At 36.9% G+C, this 13,507-nt stretch overlaps 1 protein-coding gene across 2 annotated transcripts in view; it reads left to right on the top strand.

The window, feature by feature from the left end:
- The first annotated feature begins 1,381 nt into the window (after nt 1-1,381).
- Nucleotides 1,382-13,507, top strand: part of oxsr1b (oxidative stress responsive kinase 1b) — a 62,280-nt gene continuing 50,154 nt past the window's right edge. The window contains exon 1 of one of the 2 annotated variants that reach the window (XM_073864065.1): nt 1,382-1,639. In XM_073864065.1, coding sequence (XP_073720166.1) covers nt 1,561-1,639 — 79 coding nt within the window. In that variant the 5' untranslated portion in view covers nt 1,382-1,560. The remainder of the gene's footprint in view (nt 1,640-13,507) is intronic. The other variant, XM_073864066.1, reaches the window with a different exon arrangement.

The following is a 13,507-nucleotide window of genomic DNA, read 5'->3' as shown; positions in this document are numbered from 1 at the left end:
GCAAGCTCAATTCGCGCAGAACGCCCCATCCGCGCTTTCCGTGCCATTCGCACTTGCGCTTACCGCGTGTACCGCGCTGCAGGATAATAATCCACGTGTAATCGCGTCTTTGCATTGACTTAACATGTAAATCACCTGCGATTGCCGCCTCTACCGCGGCTGGTGTGAACCCTGCATTACAACTGTTGCATGGTGTAGCAAATGGAGCAAATGTCTCTCAACTTAAAAAAAATCCAACTTTTGTTACATATGTACTTGTTTTTGTTTAAGTTCAGTGTAAATGTTGTTATTCACAGCATACATTATATGCATTTTATTTGTATATGATCATAAATATTCAGCTATTGATTTGATACAAGGACTAGAGATACTACGGACAATATTTTTTATTGTGCATTAACATGTGCAATTATAATAAGGCAAAAACATAATTTAAAGTAAAAAAAACAATTTCAACGAACAAAGGAAAACTTTAAGGAAAGAGTAAAAAAACATAAATAAAAACAAATAAATAAAAACTTGGACATCAGGGTCTTCTAACAGTTTAAAGTAATCTTTTTCCACTTTTCAATTTTACTCTACTTAAAGATTTACAGTAAATCCAAGATTATTTTTTGAAAAACATTGGCTTTATTTTCATATATTTACATTTATGAATGTAAACTTTACCAATTATAAACAAATTATTTAATAGAAATTAAATTTTATCAAACTAAAAATTATATAATTTTTAGAGAACTGAGATGCCATCTTGTGGAATAAAAATACATTGCAATTGGTATTCTACTTTTATTGTCGTGCCTCAAGTGTATTGTCAATGGTTTACCAATTTTTAGAAATGTTGAGATATGTTCAATTTCAGAATCACAGAAAGTACAATTATTGTGATCAATGTTAAATCTATATTTCAACATTTCTAAAAATGGTAAACCATGGACAATGTATTTGGGGTATGATAGTAAAAGTAGCCTACTAATTGTAATGTACTTTTATTCCACAAGATGGCAGCACAAGAAACCAGAATTTGTACTGTACGACCTTACATTTTTAATATCCTGCTTTGATGTGATAATAAAAATGAATTGTACATTTGTTTTGACTACTTGGTTATTTGTTTTAATATATTATTTAAAATATGTTGTTAATAGTAATTTTGTTGCTACTCATATAGCTGATCAATATGAGCTTTCCTCAAATAGTCCACATCAGAGTTCTGTCATTTTTTTTTCACACATATATTAACAGTTTTACTCTATACCCATTAACTGAACTAAGTAAGGTCTTTAGGTGGAAGCTGGTTAGCAGCATGGTAAATGTTGTGATAATTACACACCCAAGATGGCCGCTTATCACGACCGTTAGTGTGCAGTGCAGGAATGCGGTGGGCGGGGCTTTCGGGCGCTGGTGGCAAACTTTGGGAATGATAGAAAAGGCTGAAGATAATCGCGGAGAGAAGGTGTAATGCTAGTTTTGCGGACTGGAATATCATTTATACTGTAAGCACCAGAGTGTAGGCTTTGGATTCAGTAGGATCCACATAAAGGTACGCAAATCTAAGACATGTCGGAGGACGTGAACTCTGTGCTACCTTGGTCCATCAACAAGGATGACTATGAGCTGCAGGAGGTTATCGGAAGTGTTGCTTGATATGATAGCCATAAATGTACGGCATTGTATGCATTTAGAAACAAGTGTAATTTATTTCAAAATGACGCTTGGGATTAACGTTAGCTGTGTTTAGTAAATTGAGAGCTAAGGTTATATATGTAACGTTATGTATAGCAGCGATTAAATAATGAACATGGGAATTTATTCGGACACATAAGCAATAACTTATAGTTATAGTTATAATAAAATAAGCGCGTGTTAGTGGATTTCAAAGCTCAATACGTCTAAAAGCTCGACACGTCGTGTAATCCTTAAAATAAGTTTAATAGGTGTCTGTAAAGTACTTATAATCTCCACTTGAGTTGTCAAGCTTGTCACGTATACCAATTTCAACTTAGTTAACTATTTCGCCCCCTAAGTAAATTTTAGCAAGTGCAGGGTGAGGTTTAAAGACACACATGTGCATAGTTGACTGACACGGTTGGGCAACATTTTGAGACAGTTGTCAGAAATCTTACAGCTTGTAGCTTACAGCTGCGCGCGACAACGCCTTTCATTCTGCTGATAAGACCGAGCACGTGCATTGACGCTCCCCTTCTTCAGTCCCCTTTTTTATGGTCTTTATTATTAATCTAATTTAATTTTTTTTAAACGAATTTTAGTGTTAACAACATTAGCTAAATTAGCATAACAGATCAATTCCCATATATATGGGGTGATACACAATAAAGTATGTATGTACTGTGTCTAAACATCGTATTATGAAAGTATCACCCCCTTTTACAGTATAACTTCATATGTGTTTACTTCACAGATGATTATGGATTGAGAACATGTGCTTATTTTAGAACAGAATCATATGTCAGACCCATGCAGACCCCCTTTTCATTGTGGGACACAAAGACCCATATAGGGTACAGTGTGTGATGTCATAACCCACAAAGTTCTTTAAAGCAACACTAAAGAGTTTTTTTACCTTAAAATAACGTTTCCAAAAAAGTTTCACTCGTTCATCCACTCGTAACAGTATGAACGACACTTTCACATTCGCTTTGCAGCCCTCTATCGGCCAAAATCACACTAAAGAAGTTTCCAGCCGCCTGTAGTTTGAGTGAAAACTACAAAAACTTGCTTTACGGCAGACCTACAATCCAATCAGAGCCAGCTATGTTGCAGTTTTTACGACAGTGGTAATGGACAATTCCACTTCTAACCTGTAGGGGGAGCAAAGAGCAAAAACTCTTTAGTGTTGCTTTAAAGGAATATTCCATTTTCTTAAAAGAAAAATCCAGATAATTTACTCACCACCATGTCATCCAAAATGTTGATGACTTTCTTTGTTCAGTCGAGAAGAAATTATGTTTTTTGAGGAAAACATTCCAGGATTTTTCTCATTTTAATGGACTTTAATAGAGCCCAACACTTAATACTTAACCTAACATATAACAGTTTTTTTCAACGGAGTTTTAAAGGACTATAAACGATCCCAAACGAGGCATAAGGGTCTTATCTAGCAAAACGATTGTCATTTTTGACAAGAAAAATAAAAAAATATGCTCTTTTAAACCACAACTTTTCGTCTAGGTCCGGTCCAGCGCGACCTAACGTGAATGCGCAGTGACGTAGTGACGTAGGGAGGTCACGTGTTACATATATAAAACGCACATTTGCGGACTATTTTAAACAATAAACTGACACAAAGACATTAATTAGTATCATTCCACATACAACAACGTAGGAACAGTCCTCTTTCTCAACACTTGTAAACACTGGGGCGGAGTTTCGCGTTCGTCCTCTGTGACCTCTTGACGTCATGACGTATTGCGTGGGGTCGCGCTGGCACATCACGACCGGATCTAGATAAAAAGTTGTGCTTTAAAAGTGTATTGTCAAAAATGACAATCGTTTTGCTAGATAAGACCCTTGTGCCTCGTTTGGGATCGTTTATAGTCCTCTGTTGAAAAAAACTGTTAAGTGTTGAGTTAAGTATTAAGTGTTGGTGTCTATTAAAGTCCATTTAAATAAGAAAAATCCTGCAATGTTTTCCTTAAAAAACATAATTTCTCCTCGACTGAACAAAGAAAGACATCAACATTTTGGATGACATGGTGGTGAGTAAATTATCTGGATTTTTCTTATAAGTCTATGAATGTTGATGTCAACGTTAACATAGTTTTAAAAACATTTTTAAAGTAATTTTATAATAAGGTAAGTGCAGGTTTAAAATCGTCTCATCCATTACGCAAAATCCTTAAATGTAAACGCAAAAATTAAAATAAAATTACTTGTGTTTCTTTTCCATTTGTTGGGAATTATTGCTTCTGGTGTGTGTATTTTAATTCACAGAATTCCTATAAAGTATGTTGTCTCCTAAAACTGATGCCTGGACTCTGTCATCAGGGGTTCAGGAAAATAGAAAATGATGATTTAATATATTGGTAACATAAAATGCATTCTCTGAGAAATTACATTGTAATTTTTGACTGAAAATGTCACATCATAACGCTAGGGGCTCTCGGCCAATAGCGTTGGTCTGGGGCGGGACTACATTTTTGCAATTTAGTCAGTGTGCCGGATAAATTACTTCAAACAATTCATTCATCCGGAAATGAAAATCTACTTGTCATTTACCCCGTGTCTTTTCAAATCTGCCTTAATGTTGATGCTGTCCCTGACCGAGGACCTATTAGAAACATTCTGCTTAAAATACTCTACATTGCCCTACATTTCCCAACTGTACCATTGGTGTGGCAATAAAAACTGTTATATGCCGTAATTCGTTTTGATGATCCACGACCCTGTTGGTTTTACAACCATTCAATATAGCTGCACTATAGGGGTTATCAAAAATCTGCTTCGTTGGCAATTTCTGTGCCCATGTGTTCCCTTCATCTCGAAGAGCTTTATTGTCTGTATTGTTTTGGTTGCTGGTTGATTTAATCTTGTTACATCCCAGGGTTTTAGCATGCAATTGCCTCTGTGCTCAACTGCAGGAGTGCTGGAAATCTCATCAGATGCCTTACATACTTCTTTCCAGGTCTTTAGACCCCAATGGGAGGATACTGAAACATAGCTTTTTAAGTGTTTCATGTTTAGGGGAGGGTTTACTAGTTTTCAGAGAGAGAGAGAGAGAGAGAGAGAGAGAGAGAGAGAGACACTGGTCAAACCTGTCTTTACTGTTGCCTTTCAGCTGTTATGCCTTCTTTGACTCATCCACTCAAAAGTATCCCACACCTTAAACATTTCGACATGTCATGAAACAATATCATCTTTCCTATCAATATTTGTTTAACCTGGTGAAATGACTTTGATTTCTTTATTTCACTTCAGCATGGCCTTTTATAATTAGTCTTTACTTTAAACGGGAATAAAGCCTTTTTGTATCTCTCTTTGTACTGAGTTTCTACTCCGTTATTGAAACCTCTCAAATTCCTTGAAAGATTCAGATATTACACTCAAATTCCTGGATGCACTCTTTGTATATCTCCCTGTGTGGATAGGTTATACCCTCTAGCGTGCACCTATAATTGCATCTTTGTAAGAAACCTGGCATGTGATGCGACATGCCAAAACAGGAGTTTAGACTAGAGCCGAGTTTGATTATAGACCCGCTGTAGTCTGTTTAAGTTTGGACATCTAATCTTCTCTGTTTACTTCACATTCAGTAAAGTAACTGCACTTTAATTTGCTTATACATGCTGTTCCAGGCCTTATTCGATCAATATTTCATCAAATTTCTAGTTAAATATGTTTTTTCCCGAAGCCAAAATGCATCTGAATTTGTTTTTCCAAGATGATGCATAACTTGACAACTGCGCTGCGATCCATTTGGCTGCTAAATAAAAGTTTGTGGGTTTGATCCAGAGCAGAGGTGATTCAGGAATTGGAAAGCTGTAATCGTACTGTAATCCTTTCAGCTAAACAATCGGTAGCTCCATGAGGGCTGCTGTTCAATTCAAGCTATTTGAATAAGTGTCCGCTATGTAGCAAACAGAAACGTCGCATGCAAACTTTATAGGCAGCTTTGTGTATTTCGCATGAAAGAGTAAAGGCCTGTGTAGGGTTGTTCCAATCGCTTAAAGGAAAACACCACCATTTTTTATATTTTACTATGTTCTTACCTTAACTGAGATGAATTAATACATACCTATCTTTTTCAATGCATGCACTTTTAATTTTTGTACAGCACCTTGTGAATGTGTTAGCATTTAGCCAGGCCCCATTCATTCCTTAGGATCCAAACAGGGATGAATTTAGAAGCCACCAATCACTTCCATGTTTTCCCTATTGTTATAAGAGTAGTTACACGAGTAAGTATGGTGGCACAAAATAAAACTTTTGTTTGGATCCATTAGGGATGGGCGATATGGCCTAAAATCCATATTGCGTTATACATTGCAGCCTCTTGCGATAGCGATATGTATTGATATAATTTTTTAAACATAAACACAAGAAATATGCCAAAAGTAACCATGTGCAAAATACAGAGCAACCTACTTAGAGAAATGGCACAGTTTGTTCTCCATCAGATGCATAAACCATGGCAAAAAAGTGTGGTTGGTAGGCAGAGACACAGACCTAAATTAGGGGTGCACCTATAAATTGGCTGATAATGCTTACTATGCTTCTCAATGAATTACGGTGAAATGCCGCTACATCCAAAAGCCAGGGGGCGCTCTCCGGCAGAAACTTAATATGCGCTGCAGACGAAGAACAGACACACGCAGCTCCAGGAAATGTCTTAAGGACATATTTATATTGCTGTTCTTCAAACCATTTCAGGTATTTTCATGATAATAAAGAATATGTATAGTGATTATGTTTTTCAAATGCATGTTTTAAACGACTCAAACCAAAAGTGATTTCAGATTGATTTGGACTTACTGATAAGCCGTAGTACATGAAGTAGCTGTGCATAATATCTGGGTGTGATGGCTACAGCGTCACACAGGACATTTTTAAATAACTCGTTTTTTTTTCGGACCAGTAATACACTTAAATATAAAAACAAAAAAAAAACGAAACGAATGGTTTACAAGTTTAATATGCATTTGTAAAGTAGCAAATGCACACATTTAGCAATCACATAGAAATGAATGCACTTGTAATATGAAGTGGACGCGGATCCGGACCGGAGTCCGGACTTTGAGAACCCCTGCTCTACAGAGTATATTTTCCTGCTGCTTGTTTGATGGCTTAAATCCAAATAATAGATGTTGCATCAGTCTTTTTCACGAGCTCCTCTGTTTCGCTGACGCTTTCATCCATGTTTATTCGGCTGCAGCTCGTGGCTCTAAAGTTTGCGGGTAGATTGCGTCATCAACACGCATTATCGCGATAGTGCAATAGATTTAAAATCTCTATCGTATGCCAATTTTGTATCATTTATATTGCATATCGTTTATATTGCCCATCCCTAGGATCCATAGGAATGAATGGGGCTAGGCTAAATACTAACACATTCAAGATGCGCTGTACGGAGATTAAGTGCATTTATATGTTAGGTATTTATATTTATATATAATATTAATTATATACAAATATAAAAATGTATATACACGTGTAAATATTTCTTAAATGTATACATGCATGTGGGTGTATTTATATATACATAATTATTACACAGTACACACATTTATATAATGTAAATAAAAACTTTTATTCTGCAAACGACGTTATGCAGCCCTAATCTAAGTTGAGGTAAGAACATTGTAAAATATTGAAAAACGGTGGTGTTTTCCTTTAAGGGGATAATCATACCAAAAATGAAATACTGTCATCATTACCTTTCCTTCAAACCTGTATACATTTCTTTGTTCTGAACACAAAGGAAGGTATTTTGCACCTTTGACTTCCATAGTAGAAAAAAATACCATGAAGGGCAAGTCAGTTTGGTTACAAACATTGGTCGAAATATTTTCCTTTGTGTTCAGCAGAACAAAGTAATTCATATTGGTTTGTAATAACTTTAGGGTGATTAAATAATGACACTTTTTTGGGGGGGGGGGGGTGTGAACTATCTCTTAAAAACAAGAACTGGCTCCAAATAACAAATAATATTAAGTATTTAAGTAAACAGAGGTTAAAGTGTTAATCATAGATCAATAACCACGGATTAGAGCTATCAAGATAACTTCAGTCCTAAATATCCAGCTTCCTGAATTGACCAAGTTAAAGGCTTGATTTACATTTACAGAACAGTTTTATAAGCATAGATCAGCCTACAGTAGCCAATAAAAATATTTTTAGTGGTGCTTGTTAAACAAATGTCATAACTGCGTTTGCTTATACATGGTGTTGGGGATTTAAACAATCCCATAATCCTAAGTATTAAACTTTGGTGCATAAATCTTTCCCCATTGCTTTCTATTTCTCTTTTCTTATCAACAGGGATTAGATGGCAGTCAGGTGGTTTGTCTAAAACAGGAACTGCTCAGATACCAATGTTGAAATTTCCACTGAGCTGACAGTGACACAAGAAAACTGCATCTTTTATCATTTTCTAGTACACGAATTAAGAAAGGGTTAGTCAAATGCTTGCAAATACCACCAGGGACTTTTCAGCCATCGCTGACAGAACTGTTTTGTTTCTATGGAGTCAAAGCATCATATTGCTTTAGGCAATACCATCTGCAGTTATGTTTCGTCTTTCATTTCTCTACACTGTCATTAAAGGGAAACTCAACTTTTTTTGGAAAATGTGCTCGTTTTCCGGCAACCCTGGAGTGGAACATTTGATGTTTACCGTTTTGGAGTCCATTCAGTGATCTCTGAGCATCGTGGTAAAAAATAACCAAAGCGTTTTGATATTTTTCTATGTAAAACTTGACTCTTCTGTGGTGGCATCGTGTAGTAAGACTGACATAGAAGTAGAAGCTGTGATTTTCTGGGCGGATGTGGCTAGGAACTATACTCTCATTCTGGCGTAATAATCAAGGACTTTGCTGCTGTAACATGGCTGCAGGAGGCGTAGGGATATTACACACTGCCCAAAAATAGTACCTTTGGTTACTTTCAATAGCAGGGGACTATTTTCAGGTGCTGCGTAATATCATTGCGCCTTCTGCAGCCTTGGTACGGCAGCAAAGTCCTTGATTACTACGCCAGAATGAGAATATAGTTCCTAGCCATATTTGCCTAGAAGATCGCAACTTTTAATTTTCTGTCGGTCTTAGTACACGATGTAACTACAGAAGAGTCAAGTTTTAAATAGGAAAAATATTGAAACTCTTTGGTTATTTTCAGTGTGATGCTAATGGTCTAATCAGATTTAATGAATTATGCTAAGCTATGCTAAAAGTGCTAGCGCCAGACCCGGAGATCAGCTGAATGGATTCCAAAACGGTAAAAATCAAATGTTTAACTCTAGGGGGGCTGGAAAATTGTCCCTTTAAAAATTACACAGTGGTACCAAATGTATACATATCTTATGGGCGATATGGCCTAAAATCCATATTGCGTTATACATTGCAGCCTCTTGCGATAGCGATATGTATTGCGATATAATAATTTTAATAGACTCGTTTCAGAACAGGTTATATGGACCCTTACAAAAGCCAAACTGCTAAAAAAGTAAGTAAAAGTAAACCATTATGGCCAGATTAGTCTTGTCACCTTATATATTGCATGTTTCACAATTACTAGACCATAATGCCAATTTCGCACGTGGAGCAGCAGTTAACTTATGTTACTTATGGCTTAAATCCAAAAAATAGACGTTGCATCTGTCTTTTTCACAAGTTCCTCTGTTTCGCTGACGCTTTCATCCATGTTTATTCGGCTGCAGCTCGTGGCTCTAAAGTTCGCGGGTAGATTCTGTCATCAATACGCATTATCGCGATAGTGCAATAGATTTAAAATCTCTATCGTAGGTCAATTTTCTATCGTTTATATTGCATATCGTTTATATTGCCCATCCCTATGGTACATTTTAGAGGGTACTGTGACTGTCTAGTGACAGCTAGGGACCTTATTTTTGACCATGTTCTTTCTATTGAAACTGTAAATGAAGTTCAGGGCTCAAAATTTACTTTTTTATTTGGTAGCACTGGTGCTCCCAACTTTAAAGAGGTAGGAGCACCAGCAAAAATTTAGGCGCATCCATCCAAAAATTAAAAAGCACCACAACTACAATGTAAATGTTAATAGATTTATTTTATTAAAAATAAAACACCACCACCGGGCTTTACACGTCCTATTGCATTTAAAAGTTTGTCTTCTATTTTATTTTATTTTATTTTATTTTTTGCTGCATAAATTCCTAAATTAATACCCATATGCTGTTGAAATAGTATAGCAGCAATAATAATTTAACAATTACAGGTAACATGTAATCTTAATCATAGAAAATCTAGCAAACACGTAAAACACTGATTAATTGTGACATTACAAAAGTGACCCTAAAATAGAATGCTAATATATATTGGTATTGATAACTGCATCACCAGGATGCTTTTACTACTAAATAGGCAATGTTTTAAAAAATACAACAAAAACATACCATCAGCATTGTCGTATTCCACAGCAACATGGACCACAAGGATGTTTGTCGAATGTCCATTCACCAGCGCATGCGCACATACACCATCAAACACACTTTGACAGACAGGTCGGTGTCTCCATCAATAATAAACACATTTGTCATGAGACGTCTTGTGTTTTTGGCACTTTCGCCATGTTTAAGCAAGGTACGTCTGGCGCTTAAAATGTTTTGATTCCGCCATTAACACCGTTTTACAGGATTTACAGTAAACACAGTAAGTTACATTTTCATAGCGGAGACACTCGAAATCTTTAAGCCACTCTCTCTGAAAGGTTTAACGTCAACTCGTATTTTCCGGTGGTGGAGTTACATTTGAATCCAGATCGTTGTCAAAAAATACAGTAATAACCTTGGCTGTAATCGACTCGCTCTCGTCATGCTCGCGACGCGTTCGTCTTTTCACATTTCCGCGCTTCACGGCAACAAGGAATGACTGACGCTCATATTAGCCAATCTGCGGTCTTCATTAAACGCAAGAACTTAATGGTGAAATTTGATTGGGTATGTATCGTTGGAGAGAACACTGAACCTGGGACAGCGCCAGCACACAGGATCACAATCAACTCGCGTCACAACAAAATGGGCAGTCGCACAAATGCTCCCAAATATATTTTAAGGTCGCACAGATTAAATTTCGGTCGCAATTTCGAGCCCTGAAGTTGCAATAATCAAAGTTTTCTTTGATCAATGCCACAGATGGGTTTGTCGGATTCGACCTGTTATTACGGTTTGCACAGAAAGAGATTTTTAGGTGATTCTGTTATTTCACTCTCTGCTGAGACGTTCACTGTGTGGTTTGGAGCCTACTCAGCAAAACTGTTGTTTTGGTTACATCTCAGGGCAATCTGAGACCGCACCAATACTATCTGATCTTTCTACCTCTGAATTTCATCTGAGAGTTTATTTCACTTTTGCTCTGGTTCACTGGTCTATGGAAACATTTAATTGTATGCGAAACATACCACTTTAGATAAGTTATGATGTTGAGTGTACAGTGAAACAGAAAAGGTTTTTTTAGGCATGCACTGATATATCGGGCCTATAGATTTACCCAGGTTGATCTATGTTGGTATGGTCGTCGGCCACAGGCTGGAGAAAATGTTAATGGCCAATGGGTGGTTAGGTCTAAGTGTGATATGTCTCGGTTTGGAGCAGAATAGTGTGAAGAATTCAGTTCCAGGAAATGTAATAAAGAGCTCTTGATGTGAGGAAAAAAGCACTATGCCTGACAGAGTGATTTTACACCGCTCTGAGAGGGAACCCAGACCTGTTTCAGATGATGGTTTTGAGGAGGCCTAGCTGGTCATTTACCGCAAATTTCACACTTTGTCCTGTTATGGCTGGTTGATTACAATTTGCATACGTATAGGGGCTTAGTGCTTGTGGCAGTTTCTTGGCCAGATCTCACAGGCTGTTCTAACTCTTTCCAGTCAGCGTTTTTAAAAACTTGCCAGCCAGCACTCTTTTTTTTCATCTCTGAAATATGGGTAGGATAATTTTGTTTTTGTGAAGGACTTTTGATAGAGATCAGATTTAGAGTTTGAACTGTTTACCTTAATGGAATACTTACAGGTTTTATAAGTTGGATAAAAGCCCCACCTGGTGGATAATAGCGGAAATGCAGGTTGCCGGAAAAACTCGTCATTGGCAGGGAAGCGTTTTCTCGTCAATGGTGGGGAAAGAGTTAATAATGCTGCACCCTTAAAAAATACTGGGTTATTATTAGGGGTGAGAATCACAGGGTACCTCACGAAACGATTCGATACACGATACATGGCTCGCGGTGCGCCGATTCTCCGATAATGCATATATTGCTTGCGAATCCTATGATGATGCATCACGATGTCTGCTCATCTATGAAAACAAAAAGTGTCTAATGACTCCGCGCCACCTTGTGGTTCAGTGTTTCCTCTAGGATTTTTTTCAGCTGTGGCGGCAGGGGGCGCCCATGATGATTATAAATGTACATTATTTTTTTAGAAGTAGAATATAGGCTACAGTAAACTAACATGTATTTTTTATCATTTTCATGCTGTCATTTACTTTTCCTTATATTTATAGCATATTGCTTTTCTATGTTTGATCTAAAATGTATTTTCTTAAAAAACGTTACATAGCTACGTACGTAGTTACGGATATTTCATTGTAGTTTTAATGTAGTGTGCATTGCAAGTTGTGCTCGTGTTTAGCGTTACAGAGCTGTTGCAAAGCCATGCAGTCCTGTTTGATAATCCGCACCGCTGTGATTGACCAAACATCCATCAGCAGCAATTTTATTTCACACCCGGACCATTTGACATAAAGACCCCGAGCCGGTCACACCGCAAATCGCGCAGTTGAATAGAAACCTTTAACGGTCTTCAGACAGATCTTAAACACAAAGCACGGGGCCATTTAAAAACTAGTCGAATTTTGGTCTTGGATGTTAGCCCGCATTTTACTCTTGTCTATTGAGTCCCGACCTGCATCTACGCAAATGACGCGCGAAAAGCCTATTAATACACCCGTTACATCAAATATTATGCGGTTCACCCAGCGGGTACCTCGACCTTGCTGTTTCGTCTGAAAACAGATAAAACAGTCTCACCGTCTGCCTCAAGTTTCTATTACCAACGTTCTTCTCTTCCACGGGAATAATGTAAGTTTCCTTACAAACAGATTCGACTATTAATGTCTTGCAGTCGCATTATAAGTATTCAGTGTTTAGCCTTTTGTTTTTGGACAAATATCATATGATTTAATGTGAAACTTTGTGAGTGTCGATCTAAAGCACAGAAGATTGATTGACAGCTGAGCGGTCAGCAGCGCGCTACTGCGCTTATAGCCTATATTCTGAATAACTAATGACCAGATAAGTTGATAATATGAGTACAGTGATTCCAAATGAATGTCCAAAAAACTCGTAATATGTTGAATCGAAAGTTTAATAATGTCTTTTCTCGCAGCCCTGCGCTGCGTCCGTGTATATGCGCCGGTGAACGTCAAATGCGTGATGACCTTGCACCTTAAATTACCCTAAATTTATAGTCATAAAGATAAAAGTAAAACAATATTCGAAATTTCAAATTATGTATTTTTATTTGTGTAAACTCACAATAAGGAGAAAACTTTGTGCTTATTTAAAATCATTAAAAACATGACGTGCTTTCTGCTGCTTTGGTCAGCGCGTCACAAAAAAAAACAGAAACTCAAATACTTTTTTATTCGTTTTGTCAATTTAATTATTATTTAAGTAAAAATATTTCGTATAGGCTTATTTATTTTATTATTATTTCTCAAAACAGAGATGTAGCCTAATCATCCTCTGTTGATTTAAATCTATTTGTTCATTAAACTAAACCCATGGAAGAAATTATG

Source organism: Misgurnus anguillicaudatus, chromosome 25, assembly GCF_027580225.2.
Source record: "Misgurnus anguillicaudatus chromosome 25, ASM2758022v2, whole genome shotgun sequence".
NCBI classification, from domain to species: Eukaryota; Metazoa; Chordata; class Actinopteri; order Cypriniformes; family Cobitidae; genus Misgurnus; species Misgurnus anguillicaudatus.
The sequence above is the reverse complement of the archived record's forward strand: the minus strand, read 5'-3'. Positions and strand labels throughout refer to the sequence as shown.